General features: G+C 36.1%; 1 protein-coding gene across 1 annotated transcript; it reads right to left on the reverse strand.

The window, feature by feature from the left end:
• Positions 1-110: 110 nt before the first annotated feature.
• On the reverse strand, positions 111-23,836 carry UFL1 (UFM1 specific ligase 1). The gene is made up of 19 exons (XM_055713027.1): positions 23,687-23,836; positions 22,762-22,907; positions 21,659-21,687; positions 20,788-20,885; positions 19,805-19,919; positions 18,502-18,632; positions 17,784-17,842; positions 14,331-14,477; positions 12,981-13,156; positions 12,098-12,277; positions 11,557-11,677; positions 9,225-9,347; positions 7,157-7,277; positions 6,015-6,178; positions 4,767-4,897; positions 4,545-4,625; positions 3,700-3,785; positions 3,071-3,251; positions 111-2,367 (listed from the first exon to the last, which is right to left on the reverse strand). The coding sequence occupies exons 1-19, from the start codon at positions 23,761-23,763 to the stop codon at positions 2,155-2,157; spliced, it is 2,379 nt and encodes a 792-aa protein (XP_055569002.1). The 5' UTR covers positions 23,764-23,836; the 3' UTR covers positions 111-2,154.
• Positions 23,837-24,523: the final 687 nt, after the last annotated feature.

A 24,523-nucleotide genomic window follows, 5' to 3' on the forward strand; every position in this document is an offset into this window, starting at 1 on the left:
AGTAGCCAGAAGACATCTCTGAATTTTAGTGCCTTCCTTATATCTACTTCAAAGAATATGCTTTTTTAAGTAATTCTTATAACATTGGCTACAATATAGCAAGTCTAACACATGATGTAATAAATTTTATAAGTACATTATTATTACAGCATAAAACAGTATCAAACAAAAATATAGGGACACTCATAACAAATCAAATAGTGCATACTACCAATTGCTGTTTCAATGCTGCAAGCTGCAAGATGATCAACCACTGGTTAAGTCAACAGAATGCATTTTAAATACTTCATCATTTTATGATATTAAAATAATTTCATATTTGCATACATAATTTCACATGGTGTATGACTTACAAAATAGCTCAATGTCATATAAAATTGCTTACGTTCAGTATAGGAATTAAAATAATTATTTTGGCTGAATAACCAGAAATCAAACCTATTCCTTATATGCAAACTCTATTTCTTAAACAGTCTTAATATTTTTCATCTCTTACTCCTCATCCTTTACTGTCAGCTGATAGCTTCAGCTGTGGAAAGAGAAACAACTACCTTTCCTTCTGCCTTGCAACTGCAAACTATTTTGCCTTCCAGTTGGTAAAAGATCAGCATTGATGTGAAAATTGTTAAACATTACTGCTTTTATATATGTATAATGAATTTTATATCAAAAGATTGAATTATCTTTTACCTTACCAAAATCAACTTAACCTTGGTTAGTCTGTTACTGAGCTTCTGTACTTGACCTCTTCAACTTTCATTTGTTGCAATTTCAGGCTTAGGTATATTTAAGATTAAGCTTATTGAATACATGAACTGTGGGAAAACAGAAACATTTGAACAGAGTAGGGCTTAAACAGAATTTGCTTTCTTTCAGCATCAAAGAATTTTAGCAAGAATGGGTGAATGACAAGTTTAGTAAAAAGAACTATTCAAACTTGATTTTATGCAAAAAACTGAAATCACCCACATGAAATCAATGGGTAGTATTGAAGTAATACAATTACAGTATTTCCAGTTTGAAAATTATCTGCTCTTGTAAGTTAGGAGTACATTTAACATACAAGAATTACATTGCTAATAGTAGCAGAACTCTATTTTACACATTTTTCCACTTTCCTGAAGACATAAAGTACGGCTCATGTAAAAATAAGGTTGGTAAAAACTTGAGGGAAACACTTTAGCCAATATTTTGGTCTATAAAGTATATGTAGAAAGATCATGAACTAAATTCTGTGATTCTGTGTAACTTCTTTTCAAGAAACTCAGGATAAACAGAATACCACAAGCTCTCTCAAGAAGGTGACAGAATGCAGCAAGTGCTTCTAACAGCTCTGGGAAGTGGACTAAGAACTCTGTAAGTCTGCTGAATGAACATACAGCATGTAAAATATGGCAAGCGTAACAGTATTTACCTTCTCCCAAAACATCAATGCAAAAGGGTATCATTTCCTCTGTTCAGATTACAAGGTGTAAATGAACAGCTATTATGGACATTAACAGCATGAGTGTGCCGATTTCCGTAAGCTTTCAGTACATTTACGAACTCACATTAGTACTAGGTCAGCTCTCTCAAGTTTAGCACTATACACTTGTACTCAATGTTGTGGCCCAGTGAACAGAAGCTGAAAACATCCACTAGAGGTATCAAAACCTAAAGATGGCATTTCATTGGTATACTATCAGGGATCGGTATATGTTTCAAAACCAGTATTTGAAATTAAGATATACAGGCTTATATACTTATATGCAATCCTTAGATCACTATAAATCCAAATCAGAAAAGTAAAACTATACGCCTGTGTCTGTATGGAACAGAATGCATTGTTATTTGAAGAATAAGCATTTCTTGAGGCCTCACATGAATATGCCAGTTACAAACCACTAATTTCTTACCCAAAGTGTCCACAACTGTGCTCTGTCACAACTACATTTAATGTGTGTTAAACGTATGTGTGTGTTAAATGTACGTTGCAGTAGTACGTAAAAACCCTCTATTTGCCACCATTACCCAACAACTGTGTTCACTGGCTGTTATTTGCAATTGTTAGAAGCCAAATTTTAGTTTGTCAAGCATTTTCTGCTATCTTTCCCTTCAGGATAAAAAAAATAAAATCTGACTGTATCACAGATGTCGATGCACGGAACAATAATTTTATTCCTCTGTTACAGAAGATTTCCTAGGTCTCAGAACAAGATCTTTGATAGAGGTAGTGATTTCCTGGAGCTCTTTTCGAATGGTGTCTGCTCCTTCCTCCTCTTCCAGGTTATCTGTTGTGTCACTGTCTCCGTGTTCAGTTTTCTTAGTCTGGCTGATCAATTGTTTCACTACTAATCCCTGGTATTTGACTAACAGAGAATGCTGATCCTGAGGGGAAAACCAGAACAAAATAAAGGAACGTCAACGTTACACATTAAGAAGGTACACAGACCTTTAATTAGATATGAAGTTTTCAAAAAAGCATTCTCCCATTCTTGCCTAAGGAGGGTTAGAGATATATAAATATATTTCTATCAAGGTGTCTTGCAACGTAAATTCTGAGAGACATTCAAAGAGTCAGAAAAATGAAAGTGCATCCATGCTGCAAGAACAGGGCAATTAACCACTGAAGCGGGAAAGCAATGCAGTTAGTAAACAGCACTAGTTTTGCCAGTTTAGAATACAGAATTTAAATATTTTTCTTTTGAAGAGTTGTGTATTTCTTTAAAACTGAATTAGAAAAGTTTCAAAAGCAACCATGCTCTAGCTGGGAGGAAACAGTGTAAAAAATTTCAGTTATAAGAATATCCCCCAACACATAGCTGTCTCTATGGATAAAGGCAAAAGCTACTGTACTAATAACAGATAGATTTAAAATTTCATTTTAAAAATCTTGAAGACAGATCCCTGAAATGATGTCTGAAATACAATACAGATGATCAGAGAACTTTTATATTATGTACATAAAGTAGTGATTAGACATGAAATACAAAGGTGCCAGTCTTATGCAGCAGAAATAATATAAGGCACCACTTTTATGTTCTGTCATATAAAAAAGGTACTTTCTCCTTGAAAAGCTACACAGGAATACCTCTGGAATCTTGCCACTTAGGAAATTAATGATCTGTGGTACTGATCTTCCTGGTGCATGAAGCATACAGTGGGTTGAAAACTGAAATAACAGTACTGATGTCAGGTGCAGAACAAGAGCTGGATCTTCTGTGACTTTTAGCTGTTCAATCAGAGCTTGTCTATGCTGAAACAGGACTTGCCTAAGGAACAGGAATACATTATACAAAAATATGCTTCTCATTCTGTCTTAGAGTAGTTGATAATAGACTAAAACATATCTGAATTCAATTAATTTTAAGTTTCTCCTCTGACTGACCATTTCATGTGAAATTCTACATCAAAAAAAAAGAAAAAAAAAAACCAAAAAAACTAGCATTGGTACACCTCCAATTTTGAAAGCCCCCTTGAGAATTTATGAGTTGTTGTAAGCAGCAACTCAAGTAACTTAGCTAAATATGAACCTTCCCCTCCTTCTGCTCCTATGGAATTAAGACTGCTTGGCTTTGTATTTTTCAGTTAAATAGTTTGGAAAGAAAGACTTCTATGTACGCAGTCTGTATGACTGCTACCAAAGTAACCACCTAACATTTGTGCAGCAACAAAGCTAAGTTTCACACACTGTGCACAGAATAAATAAAATTAAGGTACCTTTCCTTCTTTTTGTCTCCTTTTTTCACCATAATACCACATATATCCACTGCAGAATCAAGGCATGAAAGAAAATCTTCTATACTCTATTAAAAAATTATATAAGTATTTAAAACATGTTAGCAGATTATGAAATAGGTTAACTACTGTTCACAATTAATCACATGAGCAGATGACTGTGAATAAATTTGGAATAAACTAGGGAAGAAAGGAGAAAGTAAAAAGTACTTACTAGAAATTAATGTTATTCATCTTCCAATAGTTCATATACTTAAATATTAACAGCAACTATAATCCATTAGTATTAAAAATAGAATTAAAAAAGGAATACATGTTCTACAATTATTTACAGAAATATTTTTTCTTAAGAAACATATCATTATGGCCCTTCACATAAAAGAAGTAATAAACGGCTTTCTTTTGTATTTACACTGACATAATCTGAAAAGTTTTTTTTACATATCTAGGATTTTTATTAGTTAAGGAATACATGGGAGAACAATCAGGAACTTCAGGAAGAAAATCCAGGAAACACCAACAACTTCAAACCACTGATTCTCAGCTTTTACTTTTCTCACCTGCACATAAAAGACACTCTGGATTCCACCTGGAAGCAAAAAACTAGGTAACTATCAGTATAAAACTGTAAGGCCACCTTTTCACCTCTTAACATTCACAGATATGAAAATGTACTTATTCTCAATGACTTACACAAATGCAAAATATTATTTTGTCTTCATCTTTCACAGCAGCAGCAGTTACGTACTACACTATGTATGTCACCTGTTTCTTGTCACTGCATCAGCAGAATGGAAAATCTGAACTCAGACACTGGATCACTTTACCTTGCCATTCAGAGAAGTATGCAGTTTAGTTAAAGGACCTTTGGTGTCTTCTGGCAATTTACCTAAAATCTTGATCCGGACCTATATGAGACAAGAATGGAAATAATCTGTAATATTTATTACATTTTAGCTGTAGGCATATTTAAACAGAAGATAATTAAATATTAAATAAACATCACTGATCTACATGAGACTGTTAAAAAGGAACTGTTATCTGTGTACCTCACTTGTGATTGTAGAAAAATTTTCTGTTGTCATCATTGAATCAGATGCTAGGAAGTTGAAAATAAGATTTGTAATGTCTGTACAGACAGTCTTCAACAGGTGTTTGGCAAGGTTAGTCTGAGTCTCATCTGTTAAAAAGAAGTGATTAAAAGTAACTTACTATAGTTATATAAGTCCTATGACAGTTATCACAGCACCTCCTAAAATGTGGACTCTTATCAACCATGACTAGTCTGAGAAGGTTATCTGGATCCATGAAGCTAACATCCCTCATTTGCAACTGCTTATGGAACTTACCTCAGTGAAAAATATCAGCCCTCAGGTCTGTAGGAGCATTTTAATGCATTGTTAGTGTTTCAAAGGTGTATCTGTGTAAGCAGTAAACTAATCCCTGTACAATCCTCCTAAACCACTAATGAACAACCACTGCTATCCATCAACAAATAAAAAGTATGTAAAGGAAAGGTCTACAAGAGAAGCAGTTCAAAGAAGAGCAAGCACATGACTTTAAGACTGAAACAATAGACTTTTAGAAAAAAGAGCCTATGGAACACATGTACAAGAACAAAGGCTAATGGGAAATAATTCCATTTATTACTAAACATAGGAATAAATGGGACATTTGCTTATGTTTCTTTTTGTTCTAAGTTTTCCACAGGGGAAGGTCTAGAAGAAAGCTGAATACAGCAGAATCTTTGAAACGGCTACAATATTTTCCTAATGCTACTTTTCTGTCACAAAATACAGTACCTAAAGAAGACGCTTTACACAGTAACTCACTGCAAAATGAATCTACACCTTGAAAAACTACCCTCAAGGAGCAGCTACTTTCAGTACCAAACCTAAAAGAGGTTTTAACAGGGGCTTCTTAGAATCAGGTATCCAAATGTTTCATTAGGGGGACAGGTGACAGAATGAAGCAAGCTTACTAATTTGTTTTTTGTTTTTCCCCCATGAACAACCAAAACTGTGAAGACATGCAAACACTCTGGAAGCAAGGACAAGAACACACAATTATCTTGACAGCAGATATAACCGACTGGACATGAAATAAAGAGAATATATTTTAAGGAAGTGTGCAAAGCAATGCACTCCAGCATAAGGTCAGTGTTAGGAGGGATAAACACATTTCGAAGTTTTCCTTTTTAAAATGTTGCTTTTCTTTGCCCTTGAATATAGATTCTGGAATAAATACAATTTCCTTGAAGAAGCATATTCATTTTTAAAAGTATATATTCATTGTACCTGTGAAATGCTTTGTTCCCTTTTCAAATAACCGAATGTTGCTGTACAAGTTTGAGAATTCCTCCTGTAAGTCCTTGATGGTCTGTCTTCTGCTAGCTCCAGAGGAAGATGTTGAAGACGTAAAAACAGAACGTACAACTTCCTGATAAGTTTTTGTTAAAGGTCTTGGAACAGGGAAGAAGAAAGGAGAAAAAGGGAACACTGAGCAAAGTATAAAACTATAGAAGCTTTTCCAAATATACCAGCAACAGAGAAAGCTGCCTCGTTACACAGTAAATTAATGGGACATGAATGCCGGAGAATGGTGAGATAAATAAAAAGCAAATTATGGAAATCAGAAAAAAGGCACTAGGAAATTAAAATGTACATTTGTAATAGCAGAAGTACTGTTGGTTACAGTATGCATGGTACGTATATGCTTGCCAAGATTTTAACTCATAACAACTCCTAAATGGTAACAAGATGAAGATCGAGAAGATTTCCAGAAGCCACACTATTCACAAACTCTTTCAGGGGTCTCTGTACAAATTTCAGATCAATAAGAGCTATAAGAGGGGAAGACTTAAGTTGCATTAAAATAGCACAGGGCCTTCTAAAGATAGAGTTACCTCTGCACTCCAACTTTATTCAAGCTTGGGCTGTTATGGTCCTATCCTGTTCTTTTTGCCCTGAACACATACACTTGCATTCTCTCTCTTGTAAGGAACGCCTTTTAAAAAAAGTTATTCATCTTGGCTTAGATCACTTTGCTGACCTAGCTTACCTAGTTCACATAGGTACCAGTAGAACCACAGAAGACAGAAAACATGAACATACACCAAGGGTTGTACACAAGATGGGACTGGTGAAACCCCAGCATGGGTCAGTTTAAGGGGATGGAAATACATCCACGAACCTGAAAATACGCTTGCTGATGAAGGATGCAGAACCACCTACTGCTAAGCAGAAGCATTATTTCTCTTTACTGTGTCAGCACAGCTTTCTGATACATAAGCAAGTATGTAACATGGTGCTGTACAAAAAATGAATACTGTGGTTCACTTCCATCAGCAAAACATTTTTTTCTAAGAAAACAGATTGAAGAGAAGATTCATCTGAAGTGAATCACACACTTTCTAATTCTAGCTGAATCACAAAATTACCTTTCTAGATGTTCAGCAAGTTCTGCAATAAGCTCTTCAGGGCAATCCTGCATGTAGGTCTTTAAAACATCCTGAATTTCCTCTTGTGACATGAAAGGGAACTCCGGCTGCTTATTCCTACCTGTAGTGGCCATGAGCAACATTCACTGAGAAAACATCATATTAAGTTTTGCTACAGTACTCTGTGGCATGGGACACTGAAATGCCTCTAAGTCGAAACCTCCACAGAAAAAATGCGTTACCAACAATACAAAAAAAGGGATGACTACACATGACAGTTAAGTTTTACACATATGAAAAACTTACAAAATTTATCTTTTGATCTCCTGGAAATTATTTTCTGTAATAGACAACTTAAGCAGTGTATTAGGACATGCATTTTTGGTGAGACAATTCAAACTGCCTGGCCCATCAATTAGGTCAGAAACGATGATGTCACCAAGACCAAACACAGCTTTATAAAACACCAAAACTGAATAGAATGTTCCTATTTGAAGGATTTCACAAGGTTGCTGGAGCTTTTTAAACCCCATTTAGTAAAAGAGTATCCTACAATTGAGGTTACAGTATAAAATTTGAGACATGATAAAACAAGAATATTAAACTAGAGAAGAACTCCCAGTAACAAAATCAACTTACATGCTGTTTGTAAATGCATACAAATTTTTGCATCTGCATTTTGGTTTTAGACAAAGTACGAAGCTTGTCTGCATGCTGCAGAATTTAGTTTTTTACATATAAGAATGAAATCAGGATGATGACACAGGGAACCAGAAAAGGACAGACATTCCATGTTCCAGATGCACCATAAAACAGGTTCATTTTGCAGATAAAGTAACTGAATGAATGGAAATCAATGATGTTCCTAGCTGTGCCACAGCAGCAACGAGCAACATACAAGGCTACATAAACAGGTGGAAAGGGGAGGTTAAATCAGGTTTTGGAAGGTTCTTATTTATAAATGAGAAGGCTACATCGGAGTTTATATTGGGAATTTGGTTCAATCTGTTTATTTACAATGCAGCAATACAAACATCAACAATCATAAAAACATGTAAGGCTACAACAAAAAAGGTGATTTAACACTGTTTTACTCAGTAACTGAGCAGTCTTGAAAAATAACTTCATTTATATGTGAATTACGGTAATCTATGAGTAGTATCATACAAAATTAAAACTCCGTACTTCACAACTTCAAGCATGATGTTTAAAAGTATTTTTCAGTCAGTGTTGAAAGTCTAGATACTATATATAAAATGGAAGTACACAGTTCTGGTACTCCATCAAATGAAAGAAATAACACATAATTAAGATTTTTTCACTTGCAACTACTGTTTGCTAAAAGACTAACAATGTAGGCATCTACTTCTGAGAAAGCCATCCATGCTCCTTCTCCTAACAGTAAAGGTAGAGAAATGTGCACCAATGGGAGCGGTTCAAACTCATCCTGTAATGCACATCTAAACCAACTGTGAACCGACTAGGCCTTCAAAGTACCTACTTCACTACAAAGTCAACAGTTACAAAGGTAGATAGCTCAGATACAGAAGTCTCAGTTTGACATGATGAATCTTATTTAAAATATTAAAACCTTGACTGCATATTTTATCCCTATGAGGAAAAATATCTAAATACTGGTTTATTGCTATGATTTGTTAATTTAAACTAATTAAGCTTTGGAACTGGACGAGAACTCCTCCATTTATCATACACTAGTTTGTTATCTTACACTACATTCAGGAGGTGTTAAGAAACCAAGTGTAATATTAATCCCAAAATCTAAAGCATTTCCTACACAAAAGCAATATTTTTAAAAAAGAAAGCTCTCATTTCCTTTATTTAAATTTATTTTTTAAAGACTGAGTTATACTTGTCAGTGAATATAGTATGTCCGTTTCATTTAAATAGCAACATCATAGCCACTGATACAATTCTAATTAAACAGCATTCTCATCTTTGATATTTTACCTGACTCTATCAATACAGTGGGTTAAAACAGAGATGTAGAAAAGTAAATGATAAAAACATGTCAGTATGAACAGACAGCGCCCAAAATAAAACAACAAACCTGTGTTAGTTGCTTGTGTCTCTTCATCACTGTCAGCGTCCTTTCTTCCTTTCTTCTTGGTTTTCTTAATCTTGATCTCTCTAGCATTACCACCTCCTCCTCCTCTCACACTCCCACTGCCCTCTGGTGGAGAATTATTTGCTTAGGTCACAGTCAAGTTGTAGCACTTAAGTTTACAGTATTATGGTAATTTATCTGTGTTACTTGTTAATGCTAATTTAAGAAACCACAACCAGATTGTAAACATTACCTACAATACATATTCCACAATCTTAGGGCCTTAAATGTCATTTTTATGAAAAAAAAGCAACTACGGTCAAAACTTTATTTAAGCTAATGTCGTTAATAAACACAAATACTAACCATATCAAATGTACAACTCTCAAAAAAAAAAAAAAAAGAAAAAAGAGCAGTATCTTTTTCCAGCTGAAAACAGATGAGCTACCAGCACCCACAATGTAATGGGAGATTTTCCGTTGGCTGAAAATAGCATCTTAGAAAGCATTTATTCTTTTTATTCAGTGAATAATAGACCAGAATAACTGACCTACTCAAAAATATTCCAGATAATGTAACTTTGCTAACTTTCAGAGGACCAATCCTACATAGTAAGCATTTATCCAAAATATTATTGGAAGCGTGCATTCAATTATCTAGAACACTAATTCTTTTTCAACTACTCTTAGATGATTATAAAGCAATGAGATGTTCCAGTTCTGACAAACGTAACAGATTTCTTAGTTCATAGGTCCCGTAATCCATGTATTCATGCTGCAGACAGGACCTCAATTTAGAATCCAGGCCATCCCCACAAGGTAAACTGTTCTGCTGTTTGTTCCCTTCGTTTTCCACTTGAAAGAAATTTAAACTCCAGAATAATTGGTTCTATATATGTATTAAGTCTTGAGAAAGTACTAATATTTCCATTTAAATACATGGTCCAAGTTTTCACATAACTACATTATGCAATAGTACTATCATTTAAGAAAAGGAAACACAAAGACAAGATGCTATTACTCACAAAGCTAACTGCAGCTGTTACATGCTATAATGGATTTTTAAGCATTACTTTGCAGGAACAGCAAACCGGTTCACCAACTCTTCCTTTCTTCAGGAACCACTTCAGAGTAGTTCCTGCTGATAGCGCAGCATATGTTACCTGTGGATATGAATGTGTCTAGACATGTAGTACATGCTCAGTAGAGTCTCACTCCTCAGAGGGCTGGAAGCTGAAGTAATTCTATTTATGACAGTTCAATTAAAGTTCAAGCTTCTGTGCCTCAGCTATGGCCTAGAAAATCTGCTGTCTCTTTTGACAAGAAAAAGTTTCGTTTCCATGTCAACTCAGTCATGGCCTTTTTAAGAGTAGAATATAATGTTTAATTTTGCAGATGAGTATATTCCATTAAGCTAGATGCATCAGTGCTCTAATCCTCACATGAAACTCAGCATAAGAGTTCAACATAGATTGCTCAGCTGTGCTGTAGCAACACAAGAGCCACATAAAGTTTTTGGGACTGAAAATACAGTCTTTAGTCTGAATAATATTTTAAAACCCAGAAAGATTTGAAAGGGTTAAACCCACACATTTTTAGTCTTCCTCAAGATTAAAACCTATTCTGAACAGCTACCACAAAAATGGAGTAAGACCTGGGATTAATTTAACCCAGAATATACCTTAAAGTAAACTGTGTGAAACTCCAAATAATTGTTATGCATGCAAACAACAGAAAATTGTCTGCATGAGACTCCCAGAAAAGACATCCAATATTAATATTCTCCAAAAAATACCCCAAACTCCTCATTTCTCAATTTAGACAGAGTGAGTTTGGAATTAACTTCTCAAGACTATTAAGAAGTATTTTCATTTTCTTGGATCCCTGAAAAGTGGAGAGTAAGAGTGTATCTACACTGTGTAATAAAAAATAGTACAAAGGTCCCTGTGCTAATACTTGTTTGGTCAGCCCTCACTGCACAACTCAATGTTATGTGACCATAGCGTACACACCAATAAGCGAACATGGACTCCTTGCTTCTAAAACCAGCTGCCTCGTGTTGGACAAACTCAAGATACCTTTATGGTACTCTGTCTGCACTTCTAAATCTGAAATTAGTTCTCACGGACATAGCTCAGATATATCTACATCTACAGTATAATGATGAAAAGTGGTTGGATTATTAAATAACTTCAGCAATGAACTGGAGGCAACTAATGGACTACAAAATGTATTAACTTCATATTTCAATATCTCCAAGGCTAAACAAGCCTTTTTTTTGTTTTTTTTTTTTTTTTCCTGTTGGTTTTGGCTTAAGCTAAATATTGATGCCTTACCTGTTGCTTTCTTTCTTCTTTCATCCTTTTTGTCTTTTTTATTAGCGTATGAATTCTCTAGACTAGAAGTCTGTTTTAAATCTTCTTCAGTGATTAAATTAACAGGGTTATTTTTCATTTCCTAAAATGAAAAATATGCACTTAATAGCAAAAAGATACACACAGCAACAAAAGATACATATGAAAACATTTAAGCCATTTTTCCACTTTTATTTTGTTATGTTATACATTAATATATATATTATATTAATATGTTATATCAATGTAACATTATCTTTTCCAAGTGCAACACATGAGACATTTACTCTTCTCTTCAAAATTCAGCATCTGATCATACAGTTAGTGTGATGGTGTTTCCTGAGTGCAACTGAATATACATTAAATTACACCAATTACATACACAAACCTTTTCTTCATTTTTGTCCTTCTCAAGTTGTATTTCAGACGAGATGTAAAGAGATGGTAACAGCAAACAAAGTCATATAAAGTATAATCCAACACTCAACGTATATTGCATCTTGACCAATAAAAACACCTGTACCTTTTCAGCTTTCTGTTGCATCATACCAGAAAATAGATCGGCACAGCTGCTTATAAATTTTTCACTGACTACAATGGTGTCACTGAAGACTAAACCTGAAGAATTTTTGTTTAAAGATCTCATCACTTGCTGAAGCAAAATCCCAGTATCTTCTACTGACAATGAGCTGGGCAGAAGAGTCTAGGGTAAAGAAAAATCAAAATCATATATATACAATAACCTGTTCTAGAAAGGACAGACATACTTGTATGTGGACAAAAAGAATCCACAGACAACCCATTTGACATCTGTTAAGTATTTAAAATATATTGCACTTTTAAAATTAAACTAGTATTTTAAGAGTAAACTCTATTTTAAATCTTCTAACATACAGAATCAACACTGCTTTAGAATATGTGCTACCTCTGAGCAAACCCCATTGCAGCTTCTTCAAAATGCAACTCAACAGATATAGAGTAATACCAAACACAAAACAACAGCGGGTCTCCTTACAAACAACAAAGTAGTGCTGTAATGTCTAAAATTAGGATTTAGCCAGGGCAAAATAGCTAATAACCCTCTGCTTAACATAACTGTCTCAAGAATTCAGTTTAAACTTTTTCCAAAAAAACCCCACAGAAATATACTACTCTCTAGCAAAATACATTAGCACTAATTCTGAAATGAAAGTTAGTCTTAGGTATCTATCAACTAAATATTGATATGTCCTTCCCCTGGTTTTGTTCAGACCAACTTAAAAGGCAAATAATGCCTTTTTACTTGTTATTTTACTTAAACTGAATATTCTTCTTTGACAACATGGAATTTTCATTATACATATGTGTAGTTTCAATAAAGTACCATATGACACAAAAAAAATCCAACAACTGAAAGGATTGCTTACTGCTACATCTATCCAGTTTCCAGAGCTGATGGCTTCCTCTACAGAGGCTTCAACTTGATCCACAATTTCTTGACCAACACAAGCTGCTCTGAGAAATAAGAGCTGTGTGGACTTGTATCTCTTTTTGATGTAACCTGCTGGGTCGGGGATGCCAAGTCTGTACAATGCATCAAATTCTATAAAATAGGATGTCTGTTACATTTAAGTACCTCCATATACATACAGGATCTTATGTGGTTATTTTTTGGAAAGCAGGAAATGAAGAATTACATATAGTTTTCATACAAGTAAATGCAGCCTCAAGCTGATGCTGACCTAAAACTTAGTTCAGTACAAGCTACACCTAAACATAGCTATTAGAAATATGAAGATTAAATCATGGACACTTTGGTCTGAGTTTTAGAAAAAAATTAAAATGTGCAGGTTCTTACACCATTAAGTTTAGCCTTGCAATTATATCTTTCCAAAGTATTCTAAAATTACATGAACAATATTTACAGTATCTACAATGTCAAAATGTTTTGTTTTCAAGTTACTCCAATATACTCGTAGAATTGTGCAATGCTTCATAAGCAAAGCATTTCAACTATTTGGCAGTTCAATCTTAGATGTTCTGGAAACATTCAAAGACTTTGACAGATATTCTGTCAGTCAAGCAGTATTACAGAAACACTTAATACTACCACAGTAAATTATGCTGAACCTTTTCAAAGTGCCAGACTAACTGTTATTTAGGGGCTGGCCCTTTGGGACCACAGGGGTACCTTCCTCTATTTATTCAGGTCCCCATCTTCCCATAGCTCCTGTTTTAAAACACCATTGTCCAGCATCACTCAGCTTTAAGTTAGACAGACTTGTCTGGATTCAAACCAGGACCCTAGTGCTACCCACTCCAGTTCTTTAAATTTTATTTTGGAAAAGGTTCTTCCTGTGCACTGCGCGCTTCGTTATCTGGATTATTAAAAGCCAAAGTTTGGTTGTAATTTGGATGCCTGGACTGAAACCCCAACCACGTGGGTCAAACATGACCATCTGAGAAGTCTACAATGGGCAGTTTAAGAAATGTTTTCAGAACAGTAATAAAAGTAGCATTTATAACTCTATTTGTGAGAAATAAAGTTACTGTTTAGCAGTATAGTTCTTTCTGCTGAAATATGTTTTTTTTTGTGATGCAGTAATATATATGATTATACGCAAGATGGACTTTTAACCATGGAGTATCAACTACTGTATTGATTTCCACTTATTCTTGTGAGGCTTCACTCTAGACACTAGCTATATTAGGGTAAGACAAATTATCTAAACTAGTTTTAGAAAGATATTTTATCTACGAGAATACAGATTAATTACCTAAATAACCATTCTGCTTGAAAAAGGAATCCACCCAGTTGCTCTGCGTTCTGGCATAGATGTCTGGAACAAACACAGCCTTATCCTGTCTCCCACCAACTACTGTGCCTTTTAGACGACCAGTGTTAACAAGTTCTTCTAGCACAGCTACAAGAAGAAAATTGACATTTTCCACTTCAATATACCCATTAATCAAAACATAGTAATTATTTCCCTTGTTTTGTTTCTTCTTTTTCCCACCCATTAGTTGTTTGTGCTTGTTCCAGTGAAACATTTCTGAGTTCTATCAATTACTTTTAACACTTACCAGAATGTCTTGATAAAAGCTTTCAAAATAATACAATGTTTCAAAAGAGTGAGCCACAATGGCAGGAGTAAAACTTACTGAACACACATATCGACAGTTTGAGCTTTTAATTTAGAAAAAGAAGTCATAAAAGAATCTTTCTCTGATGAGCCAATAAAATATGAGCATTTTATGAAGAATGTTCTTTTCAAATTCACTGTTTGCATGTTAAACAAGATGGAAAAAAGTGAGATCTGGACACAGTAAAATGACATGAAAAATTTCTAACTAAACTGCATAAATATGAGCACCGTCTACTGGTGACCATCTTCATGGTTTACAACACTGTTGCCAATAATGCACAAATACTGCTGATAAAAAACGTACTGGTAGCTGGTAGTACCAAAGTACTAAGCCTTTCTCAATGCGAAATATTTTCTATCCATTAAAGGTGCACAGAAATACCTGATTTGCCTCCCATGTTCTGCTTTTGCCTTTCCGTAAGTCAGTATAAAAAATAGTGACACCAACTGCCAAGCTCTGCTAATTTTCCAGAGCTTTGCTAGATAGCTTTATAATCTCACTTTGCTTTGATTTTTATTTCATTAAAAGACAGAATTTACCCTGGAACAGAATATTAAATGGTATGACATGGTACTGCTTCTTCCTCATTAAATATGAGCAGCAGTTAACATTAACACATGCTTAGTGCAGCCTACGGAGGTTTAGCTCACCTACACAGGAAAATTTACTTGAAAACCTGGTTCCAGAAGACATACTACATATTAAAGCATTATTCTTTTTTTTTGTCAGATATGCCCATAGTGTAGACAAACCTCTATAAGCTAGCAGCTATTGAACAAAACTGCCACTAACAAAGCTAAATAGTACTTATATTGCTAAAATGTAGAAGATAAACTGATTTAAACAAGATATAGCTTTATGTAATCTACGACAAGAGCTAGAAATCATATTCTGCTGTGGTTCAGTGACCTTGTATAAAATTGAGCTTATATGATAGATTCTGAAAATAAAATTCGTGTTTTATACTAATTGTTTAGTTACCCTAGAAAACAGAGTCAACATACCTATTCTATTTAAGCAACTGTCAGACAACGCAGTTTGGCTCCCTGCAATCTGAACTTCTTTTTATTAATAGATTTTCAAACAATTTTGTGGAGCACTAGCAATGAACCGGTCTTTAAAGAAATGGGGAGAACTTAAGATGCCAATTAATTTTTGTTTTATGCCAAGTGCCTGTTCTAAAACTCCAGGGCAGAGAAGGTGCTTTCATAGGAAATTTCACAGCCCCTACTACAATTATGTCTAGACAGTCTTTGTTTTAAAACAAAACAACAGGACCTTTGCAGAACTACTGTAATGTCACACCGAGTTTTAAAGGCGATTGAGTAGTCTGTAGTGTCCTATTAGGTCTCAGCCAGTCTGGCAAAGATACACGTCCCTCCATTTCTGTCCTACATCAGCAACACAATATTCAGAAATTATGAACATCTGTGCTTTCATCATACTTTGCAATTAGTGTTTTAATTTGAACAGTTTCTGATTTCAAAATTTTTTTTCTATCATAACTGCATGCCAGTTTTTCATGAATAGCAACACAGCTATGTGACAGAACCAAAGAATATTGTTCATCTTGTGTAATACTGTGTTGATTAAATAATAAGCTGTTTGTAAATTACACAAACAGTACACTGAACTTACATTTTTTTCCTGGAAGAGGCACAAAACTGACAAAGACAACTTTAAAACAGATTGTTAAAAATGACAAACATAAAAATCACAGAGTATAAGTAACATAATTAAAATAAATTTTTCAAGTTTCCAGCATTTGCGAAATTGAAATGGTATCTCAGCAAATGGACAGAATAAAATCAAATGTGTACTAGCTCAGCTCTTTGAAACTTTCAAAACTGTAGAGAAAATGAAATACAGTAAGAAGAACCACAGAAAAAGATTAATAAAGTCACTAAAAAAATGTATGCATATAAAAAGAAAGTACTAGCAACACACTTAGCCATCATGATGATTACTGGTGTCAGGAAAACACTAGAACTTCAATTCACATTAACACTGTACATGAGCAAAACATGATCATGTACTTGCAGGACCTGTTTGAAAAAGATGATAATTTGCTGGGTACTGCAACATTATTATAATGCAGTTTAACAGATTTTCCTTTTACTCTATGAATACCTGGATGGCACATTAAAAAAAAAAAAAAAAAAAAAAAAAAAAAAAAAAGAGAAAACCTTAAATTGGTTAAGTGAAAGTAGAGTGTTTATACAATTTTATTTAAATGCTAAGATTTTAATTCTTAATGAATAAGTTTGTTGCAAAGAACGAGAAGGTAAGCAAGGAAATATCACAGGGAAGCTAAAGTGGGCAATGTCCTGAAGGCAAAAAGACCCAATCAAACAAAAGACAAACATTAACTTTTGTAAGAAGAGATAGAAAACCATTAAAGGATTCTGAATACCAGTAGCACTTGGTCTGCCAGCATGCAAGGCTAATGATGCTTGAAGCAGTATTTTGGACAGATGGGAGGGGGTAGTCAAAGAATAGCTGCAACGTTAGAAGTGAGAAACAATTAAGTATTGCCTAAAAGTTTCAGCAGCTGGATAGGAAATCTTTACACATTTACATTTTAAAAAGGAACTGCAGAAAATAAAAGCAAACAGTTAAAGGATATGCTTTATCTCTCAGCACGTACAGACATTTAACTAAGAGCATAACAAAAGCTATGCCTCCACTATCGCAGAGAAAAGTCAATAAATAAAATCCAGAGTAGCTAATGCCATTTGGCTACATAAAATCTGTCCCCTTTTGTGTGCTTCACTGATAAAACTGCCAGTAGCTAAGGGCAAATACGGAAACAGATGACAAAATGAGTACTGTACTTCTTGCATCATTCTGCCCCCAAAGGCATTTCATCAACGTATGTTTCCATTGCTTTAGATAAAAAGAACATCTCTTCAGTTATGGATAGCAGAAAAGGTTTAACACTTTTTACACTAAAGAAAACCATATTATTCTTTATTCCAGAAGTAAGTCTATATACTAAAATGCTGTTATGGAAGCATACTTCTCATAATGAAGAATCTATGAATTAACTAACAAAAATACAAAACAGTCTGAATGAAACTCACAGTAAAGTAAATGTTCTTGAAATCCATATCGAGTGATTAAGTTATTTACAGGTGTAGGCCTTGGAAAAAAGAAAAATAAAAGAACATACATTAATGACCTGAAACTGATGTGGAGAATCTAGCAGTAAGAGAGGTTACTTTCAGATGGACAAAACTACACAGTGTATTAGCCTCAGGGTGCTACACTGATGTTTACCACAGCTTATAAGGTTTTACTTTTGAATCACTATGAAGTTGTATCTTATAACAAAGATACAACAATTATTGCAAAGGAACTTTTGCTGTCCCAAGTTCTTATCTTCACACAAATTAACATAGACGGTTATTGATTTAATAACAAAAAATTATCTACAATCACATGTGTTGGGTAGACATCACCATGTTAAATAACTGGGGAGTGGTAGTATGACAATAAGAATAGATAATCTCCAAACAGATGAAAAAACTACTGATTAACATTTTCTTCAGCCAAAAAACTTACATATGTTTTCTATAGTATATTGTTATACTTCCCTTATTTTCCTTTCAAAGGAGGTCACCATGTAAAAAACAGTAAGTAAAATAGAACTAAATATTTCACCCCAGGAACTGAATTACACTTGAAGAAATCTATCCATTGGTCTTTCTTCTCTTTTCTTTTTCAATCGCAAGTGAATCTGGTCCATAAAGACCTATGGTAACAATACTTTCATATGTGGTTGCTGGTACTGTAACTTACCGAGTAATCGCAGTGAAGAGACCACGAATGCGTGCTCGATGCCGGGACACAAAGGCTTCTGTAAAAATCACCCCACGGTTTTCCTGGTCTAGTTGTCCATGAATAATTCTACCCAAACGCCTCGATAATGCCTGCAAATAGAAGCTGGGATGACTGCTAAAATTGTATATTAACAATATTAAACAAAAATTAATCAAAAAATCTGTATTAACAGATCAGCAAGTCAGTTTCGCCAAGATAGACAAAATATTCAGAAATGAGGAGTACAAGCAAGTTGATGCCATTATGGTCCAAATTCCAAACTCAGAGAATTCAGCTTTCCTAACAATGCCCCTCTTCTATCAGATACATGTGTATCTGATGATGAAAGAAAACTTTGCAAAGAAGTAAGTATGGTTTGGAGATGCACAAGGAAAGCTAAGGTGTAACTTTTGTATTAATTTTGTACAAATCAGTGGCAGACAAACTCACTATCCATTTTTTCAAACAGTCAAAATAAAATTAGCAACAATAAACACAAAAGAAAGAGCTGTAAACAGTTTATAAATGTGCATCTTTGCAAAGTGAACTAAACCCAGGAAATATTGCCCAGGAATTATAATTTTTTTATGTTACAAATGTTTTTGTAGAAGCTGATCATGAGAAAAATCTTAGAGGAAATCTGCTCATAAATTGAGAGTCAACAAGGTTGTCTGTGGTACCTAATATGACTGTTCACCTAACACATACCACAGGATTACCCTTTGAAAACAGTACCTTCCAAACACAACCCAGCCTTGACTGGAAGTCAACAACGGTAAGAGAATTCTCCCTAATTCTTTTAAACGCTACAGTAGTCACTAACAAAGGTAAGTAGTTTTTTGTTTCTAGTCTGATTGTCTGGCTTCAGCTTCTAGAAACGAACATTTATTTTACCTTTTCTGAATAAACTGAAAGATCTCTACCATTGTATTTCTGCTTCCTGGTTAGCTAATAAGACTGATGAAATTACCCCTACTTTAATATTCCAAACAAATAAATTTTCAGATCTTACACTAATCTAACCCGTTTCTAACATTACTAATCCTAATATGTTCCTAACAGTCATAAAGATTCTGAAGAAATTTTGCCCAGTAGTGAAAAGGCAAACATCAATCTCAACCTGTGAATAGCTGTTACACTGCAACCTTTATATATCTAATACTTTTCTGCTTAGAATGACAAGCAGCTCATCACCATTAAAGCCATGTGATATTGTAAAGATAACAAAAGAAGGTAAATGCCATCAATTCTTTGCATTTGCTAGGTTGGTGGCTTGCATCACCTGTATCAGGAAGTCTCCCGGAAGGTCATATGCCTTGCAGAGTTCTGATATTGTCACTTGGCCAGTTTCCTGCAGTTTATCATTTATTTCTTCTGCTAATTGATCCAGGTAACTCCTTATTTAAAAACAAGAGGAAAAAACACCATAACCCAACACATTGAATGTGAAATTCAAGATTAATCTGTCAGCCCAATATGGAATTCTTAATTGACCTGGTACTATACCTCTTTCTGTTGCATCTTTGAAAAAATAATCTGAAGGTTATTTCACGTAAAAAAAGGAGAACAATGTAGAGTGAAAATATGTTTTTTTTAAAAAAAAGCCTGCTAACCAGGTAGCTACTATTAAAATCGGCCATTTATCTGCTTGTATGAAACTGTCAAAAAGCAGCAACAGGAAAACATTAAATGTCAATGAGACTTAGGAAAGGGCTTTGGTGAGCAAGATAGGTCTTAATTACTTCAAGAGAGCCAGGAACTTCATGCCCTTTGCCAAGAATAAATCCTGCAGTGCAATCAGTAATAGGAACAACCCCATAAGAGTATTATTTCAGTGGTGGTTTGTGTGCTGAATGCCATAAAATAACTTGATCATACATCTTAGGCTTGTGAGCTAAAGCAAGAGGTGGGGAAAAATGAAAGGGTTTGTCAATAGCTGAGGAAGACAGCGAATCTGCAGAGTAAATGAGATCTGGCTGCTGTACACAAAGCCACTAGGTAAGAAATAAAGCCTCTTAAGTGCAGGATACTGCGCAGCGACATTACGTAAGGCCTTTGCTCTATGGATTCACTGCAGGCTCTGCTGAGAGACGCCTCACTTGCCATTTGGAAAAGAAGCACTGACCACCACCAAGCAGCCCTAGCAGCAGTCAAGAAAAATGTATTTCACTTCAGAAGCAACAAAGGCTGGCCATCGCTTCTAGTCTGCGTTTCAAAAAATAGAGAGAGATGTGAATTATACATAACGCTCCTGACAGTACTCACTCGTTGATAAGCTGTCCCAGTACAAGCTGAATAGTTTTCTCAGATTTAACAATGTCATTAGCTCTGTTTTCAATGTGCAGAAGGTCCACATTTATTACCTAAAAAAATAATCCAATGAAACACCTCATCAGAACTTTAAATTGAAATTAATTCTCAAACATTCAGATATTATACTCACATATTCCTATGTCTTGAGAAAAGCTGGTTTTTATTTTTCTAGTATTGCATACATACAGAGTTAATCTGTGATTTGGAATAAAGCAGCAATGCTTTAGGGGGAAAAAGCTCTCTTTGCAACTGTGACAAGGTTAAAAGAAACCTATATAATACAAAATTCCAGAAGGCTATGAGCCGAAAATACAAAATTGTCTTTCAGAAAGGTTTTCTGATTCCAGGCCAGTTCTGATACTCAGGCCAGAAGGGAAAATTAGACACAGAGGAAGACCACTGGAGGATAAAGATTAGCAGAGACAAGAGATTAATGAAGGAAGAGGGAAGATCCAGAGAGACATGCAAAGTTAATTATACATGCTCCTGCAGCTTTAATTTTAAATAGAAAACATATTTATTTTCTGTTCCCTCCCCCCCTTAGTTTACAAAGAAACAGTTCATAAAGAAAATCTGTGTATTTTAGTGGTGATTTCAGAGGTCCTAGATTATCATTAAGCAGAGAGAAGCTTTCAATAAAGCAGTAAATGGACAGTTTCAGTAGTCCGCAGTACTCTGACATGAGCTATAAGCTCTTCATAAAAAGTTTGTTCTCTTTTACAAAAATAACTTGGCTGGAATATAACTGATGAAGTCCATATTTACAATATACACGTTGAAGAAAATAAATAAATATATAGGTTTTTTATTACTAAAAAGTTACCTGTTGTAAGTCAACAATGTTTACTCGACCTTCAAAAAAAAGTACAAATATACTTTTAGTATACAAAACATGTTTGAACAGTTGAGAATATAGCATAGTCCATCATGTACAAAATATTTCTTCATTACTTTTTTGTAGACCAATTAAACCAACTTCAGCTTTATATACTGTCAAATCACAGAAGCCACAGGTGGTCAGTGCAAGATATCCCATAGTGTTCTACCCTATGGCCTTGCTGACAATCCAGCACAGAAATTCCAGAAGTAAAAATCACTGTTCAAACCGCCTGCCAATTAGGTTTTGCCTTGATGCTGATCTGGATTTGATCACTAGTCCATGAGTATCAAAATGGAGATTGCCAAAACCTTCTACCTTTGTGTGTTCCTACTAACAAAAAATAGGCAACTCTGAATTCAACTCAAGCTATCAAACTGATACGATACACAACGGTGTAACGCAAACGAAGGCATACTTGTGGTAATCCTCAGAAAATGACTAATCTGTCTAAACATAAGGAAGTTAATTTTCCAAACAATGCCTTGAAATTGACCCTTAAAGACCTAAAGGTACAAACACCACACTGTTTTCTCATTAAAAACATTGACAAAAAGCAGTCTGAAGCATATTCACTTTCTTATATACCTGTTGGATCTTACAAAGCAGATGGCTCTTCATACTGGTAAAATAAAAGACTTGTCAATTGCCAGTGACTATTTAAAAATATTATTACTACTAATGACATGCAAGAAGAATGATTTTGAAATTCTGAGTCAAGGCTAAACATCTGCGACAGATACTTAACCATACTAAAATTACAAATTTCCTTCAAAAGAGTTGCTAGATTGCTTCTACCTCAGAAATTCTGTGGTGAAAATGAGTAAAGTAACGTATCTTCATAGGCTTGCCTAAAAGCTTAACACAGATCTGAAGTGAAAATAAAATACCAGTAGGTGAATTAATGTGTAGAAAAAGCAACAGGAAGCAAGCTCTTTTTTTTTTTTTTTTTTTGCAAGATTAAGGGTACTGAATAAAACTTTCAAATTCTTTCTTGACTTGAAAATTCACTTCCCAATCCAGAGGAAGAAAGCAAATGCCACACTTACCACCGCAAACATGAAGTTCATCCCGGATCTCCCTACTAATCTGTGCTGGAGTGACATACTCTTTTCCATCAAGTGTGTGCACTACTTCCAACTGCTTGTCTGCAATCAGTTTAGTGACAATTTCTATACAGTTCCGTTCTGACAATCTATCAACAACACAAGGAATAATCAGTTATCCTAAGTAAGTACATGATAAAATTAACTTTAAAGTGATGTTTCAAAAATACTAAACACAGGAAGTGTAATGAAGATTACTTGCTGCTTTGTGTGAATACTTTTTAAGACAAAAAAATAATTTCAGGATCCAACTTATCACCTCTGAAATCATCCATATGGCTTCACTTATGTGGGTCAGCTCTCTTAAAGAGCTTTTCTCCTGAACAGCCACCAGCCCCTTTTGCTAAGAGAATGCACATATGAATGACTGTGCTTACAGAATTTGTGTTTTTGATCTTTCTGTACTTTTTTAGGGTTTTTTGGTTGGGGTTTTTTTGGTTTGTTTTTTTTTTCTTCTTTTTTTTTTACGTGTTTGGTGCGCTTTCCATTCTTTAGTAAACCAGAGTTCTGGGCAACCTCAGCTGCTCAACAACACACAAGAGCCGTGACAACGTTTAGCAGCTCGCACTTCACGGCGACTACAAAGCCGTGCACTTCCGTGGACCTGCATATCTGGGGGCCCCAGACGCCCCCGCGGGCTCACAGGCACTGCCACACAGGCCAGCGCCAGCCAAAGGGGGCCTGCAGAGGGGCAGCGCCTGACTGGACCCGCCGGGACCCCGCTGTGTGACAGGACCGGGGCCCGTGGCACACCGCCCCCCGGGGCCGGCGAGCAGAGCAGGGGAACGGGGGGGCGCCGGCAGGCGGGCCGCAGCGGCAGGCGGCGAGCTCCGGGGGCCGCAACGGGTACCGGCACCGCCCTGCTCACCTGTGGGCCACCTCGGCAAACTGCGCCCGCTGGAAATCGGCCGCCAGGCGCCGAATCTCCTCCCAGGCGGCCGCCATAGCCGCCTCGCTGCTACACGTCAGCCCCGCAGGGCGGGCTACGGGCCGCCAGCGGAGACAAACTCCTCCCCGCCATCGCCACCCGCAGCGCCACCTTTCGGACGGGAGGTGCCCTGCGCTGCCGGCCACCGCCGCAACCACGGTCGTGAAAAAAACAAAGCCCAATTCAAAAGGAAAAAGCGGTTTCCCCACGCGGGCCTGGCTGGAGCAGCCGGGGCCTGGCTGCAGCAACAGTTGGGGCCTGGCTGCAGCAGTTGGGGCCTGGCTGCAGCAACAGTTGAGGCCTGGCTGCAGCAACAGTTGGGGCCTGGCTGCAGCAACAGTTGGGGCCTGGCTGCAGCAGTTGGGGCCTGGCTGGAGCAACAGTTGGGGCCTGGCTGCAGCAGTTGGGGCCTGGCTGCAGCAGCTGGGGCCCGGCGCGTGCAGCCTGACAGCGGCAAAGGGTGCTGTCCGTAGCGAGGGCCAGCGTTGTGGCACCGTGGCTGACAGGGGTGCTGAGGCCTGGGCAGCGCGCTTGAAACCTGTGAGGGTGGCGTTGCTGGCAGGGCAGGGGCTAAAACTGGGTCTGACATGTAATCCCGGCTTTCAGCGTATGTGTGGAAATACAAGCAACGTTATAAACTGACATTACTGAAAACTGAAATGAAATTTAGACTGGAAGTGGGGCGTGTGGTAAACAGTGTCGCCATTTAATGGCACCATTATTACGCAGAGAGGGGTGAACTGAAGTTATTCAGCTGCCTGATCAGAGGTTGGCCAC

The sequence above is a fragment of the Falco cherrug genome, chromosome 6, assembly GCF_023634085.1.
Source record: "Falco cherrug isolate bFalChe1 chromosome 6, bFalChe1.pri, whole genome shotgun sequence".
Lineage (NCBI taxonomy): Eukaryota > Metazoa > Chordata > Aves > Falconiformes > Falconidae > Falco > Falco cherrug.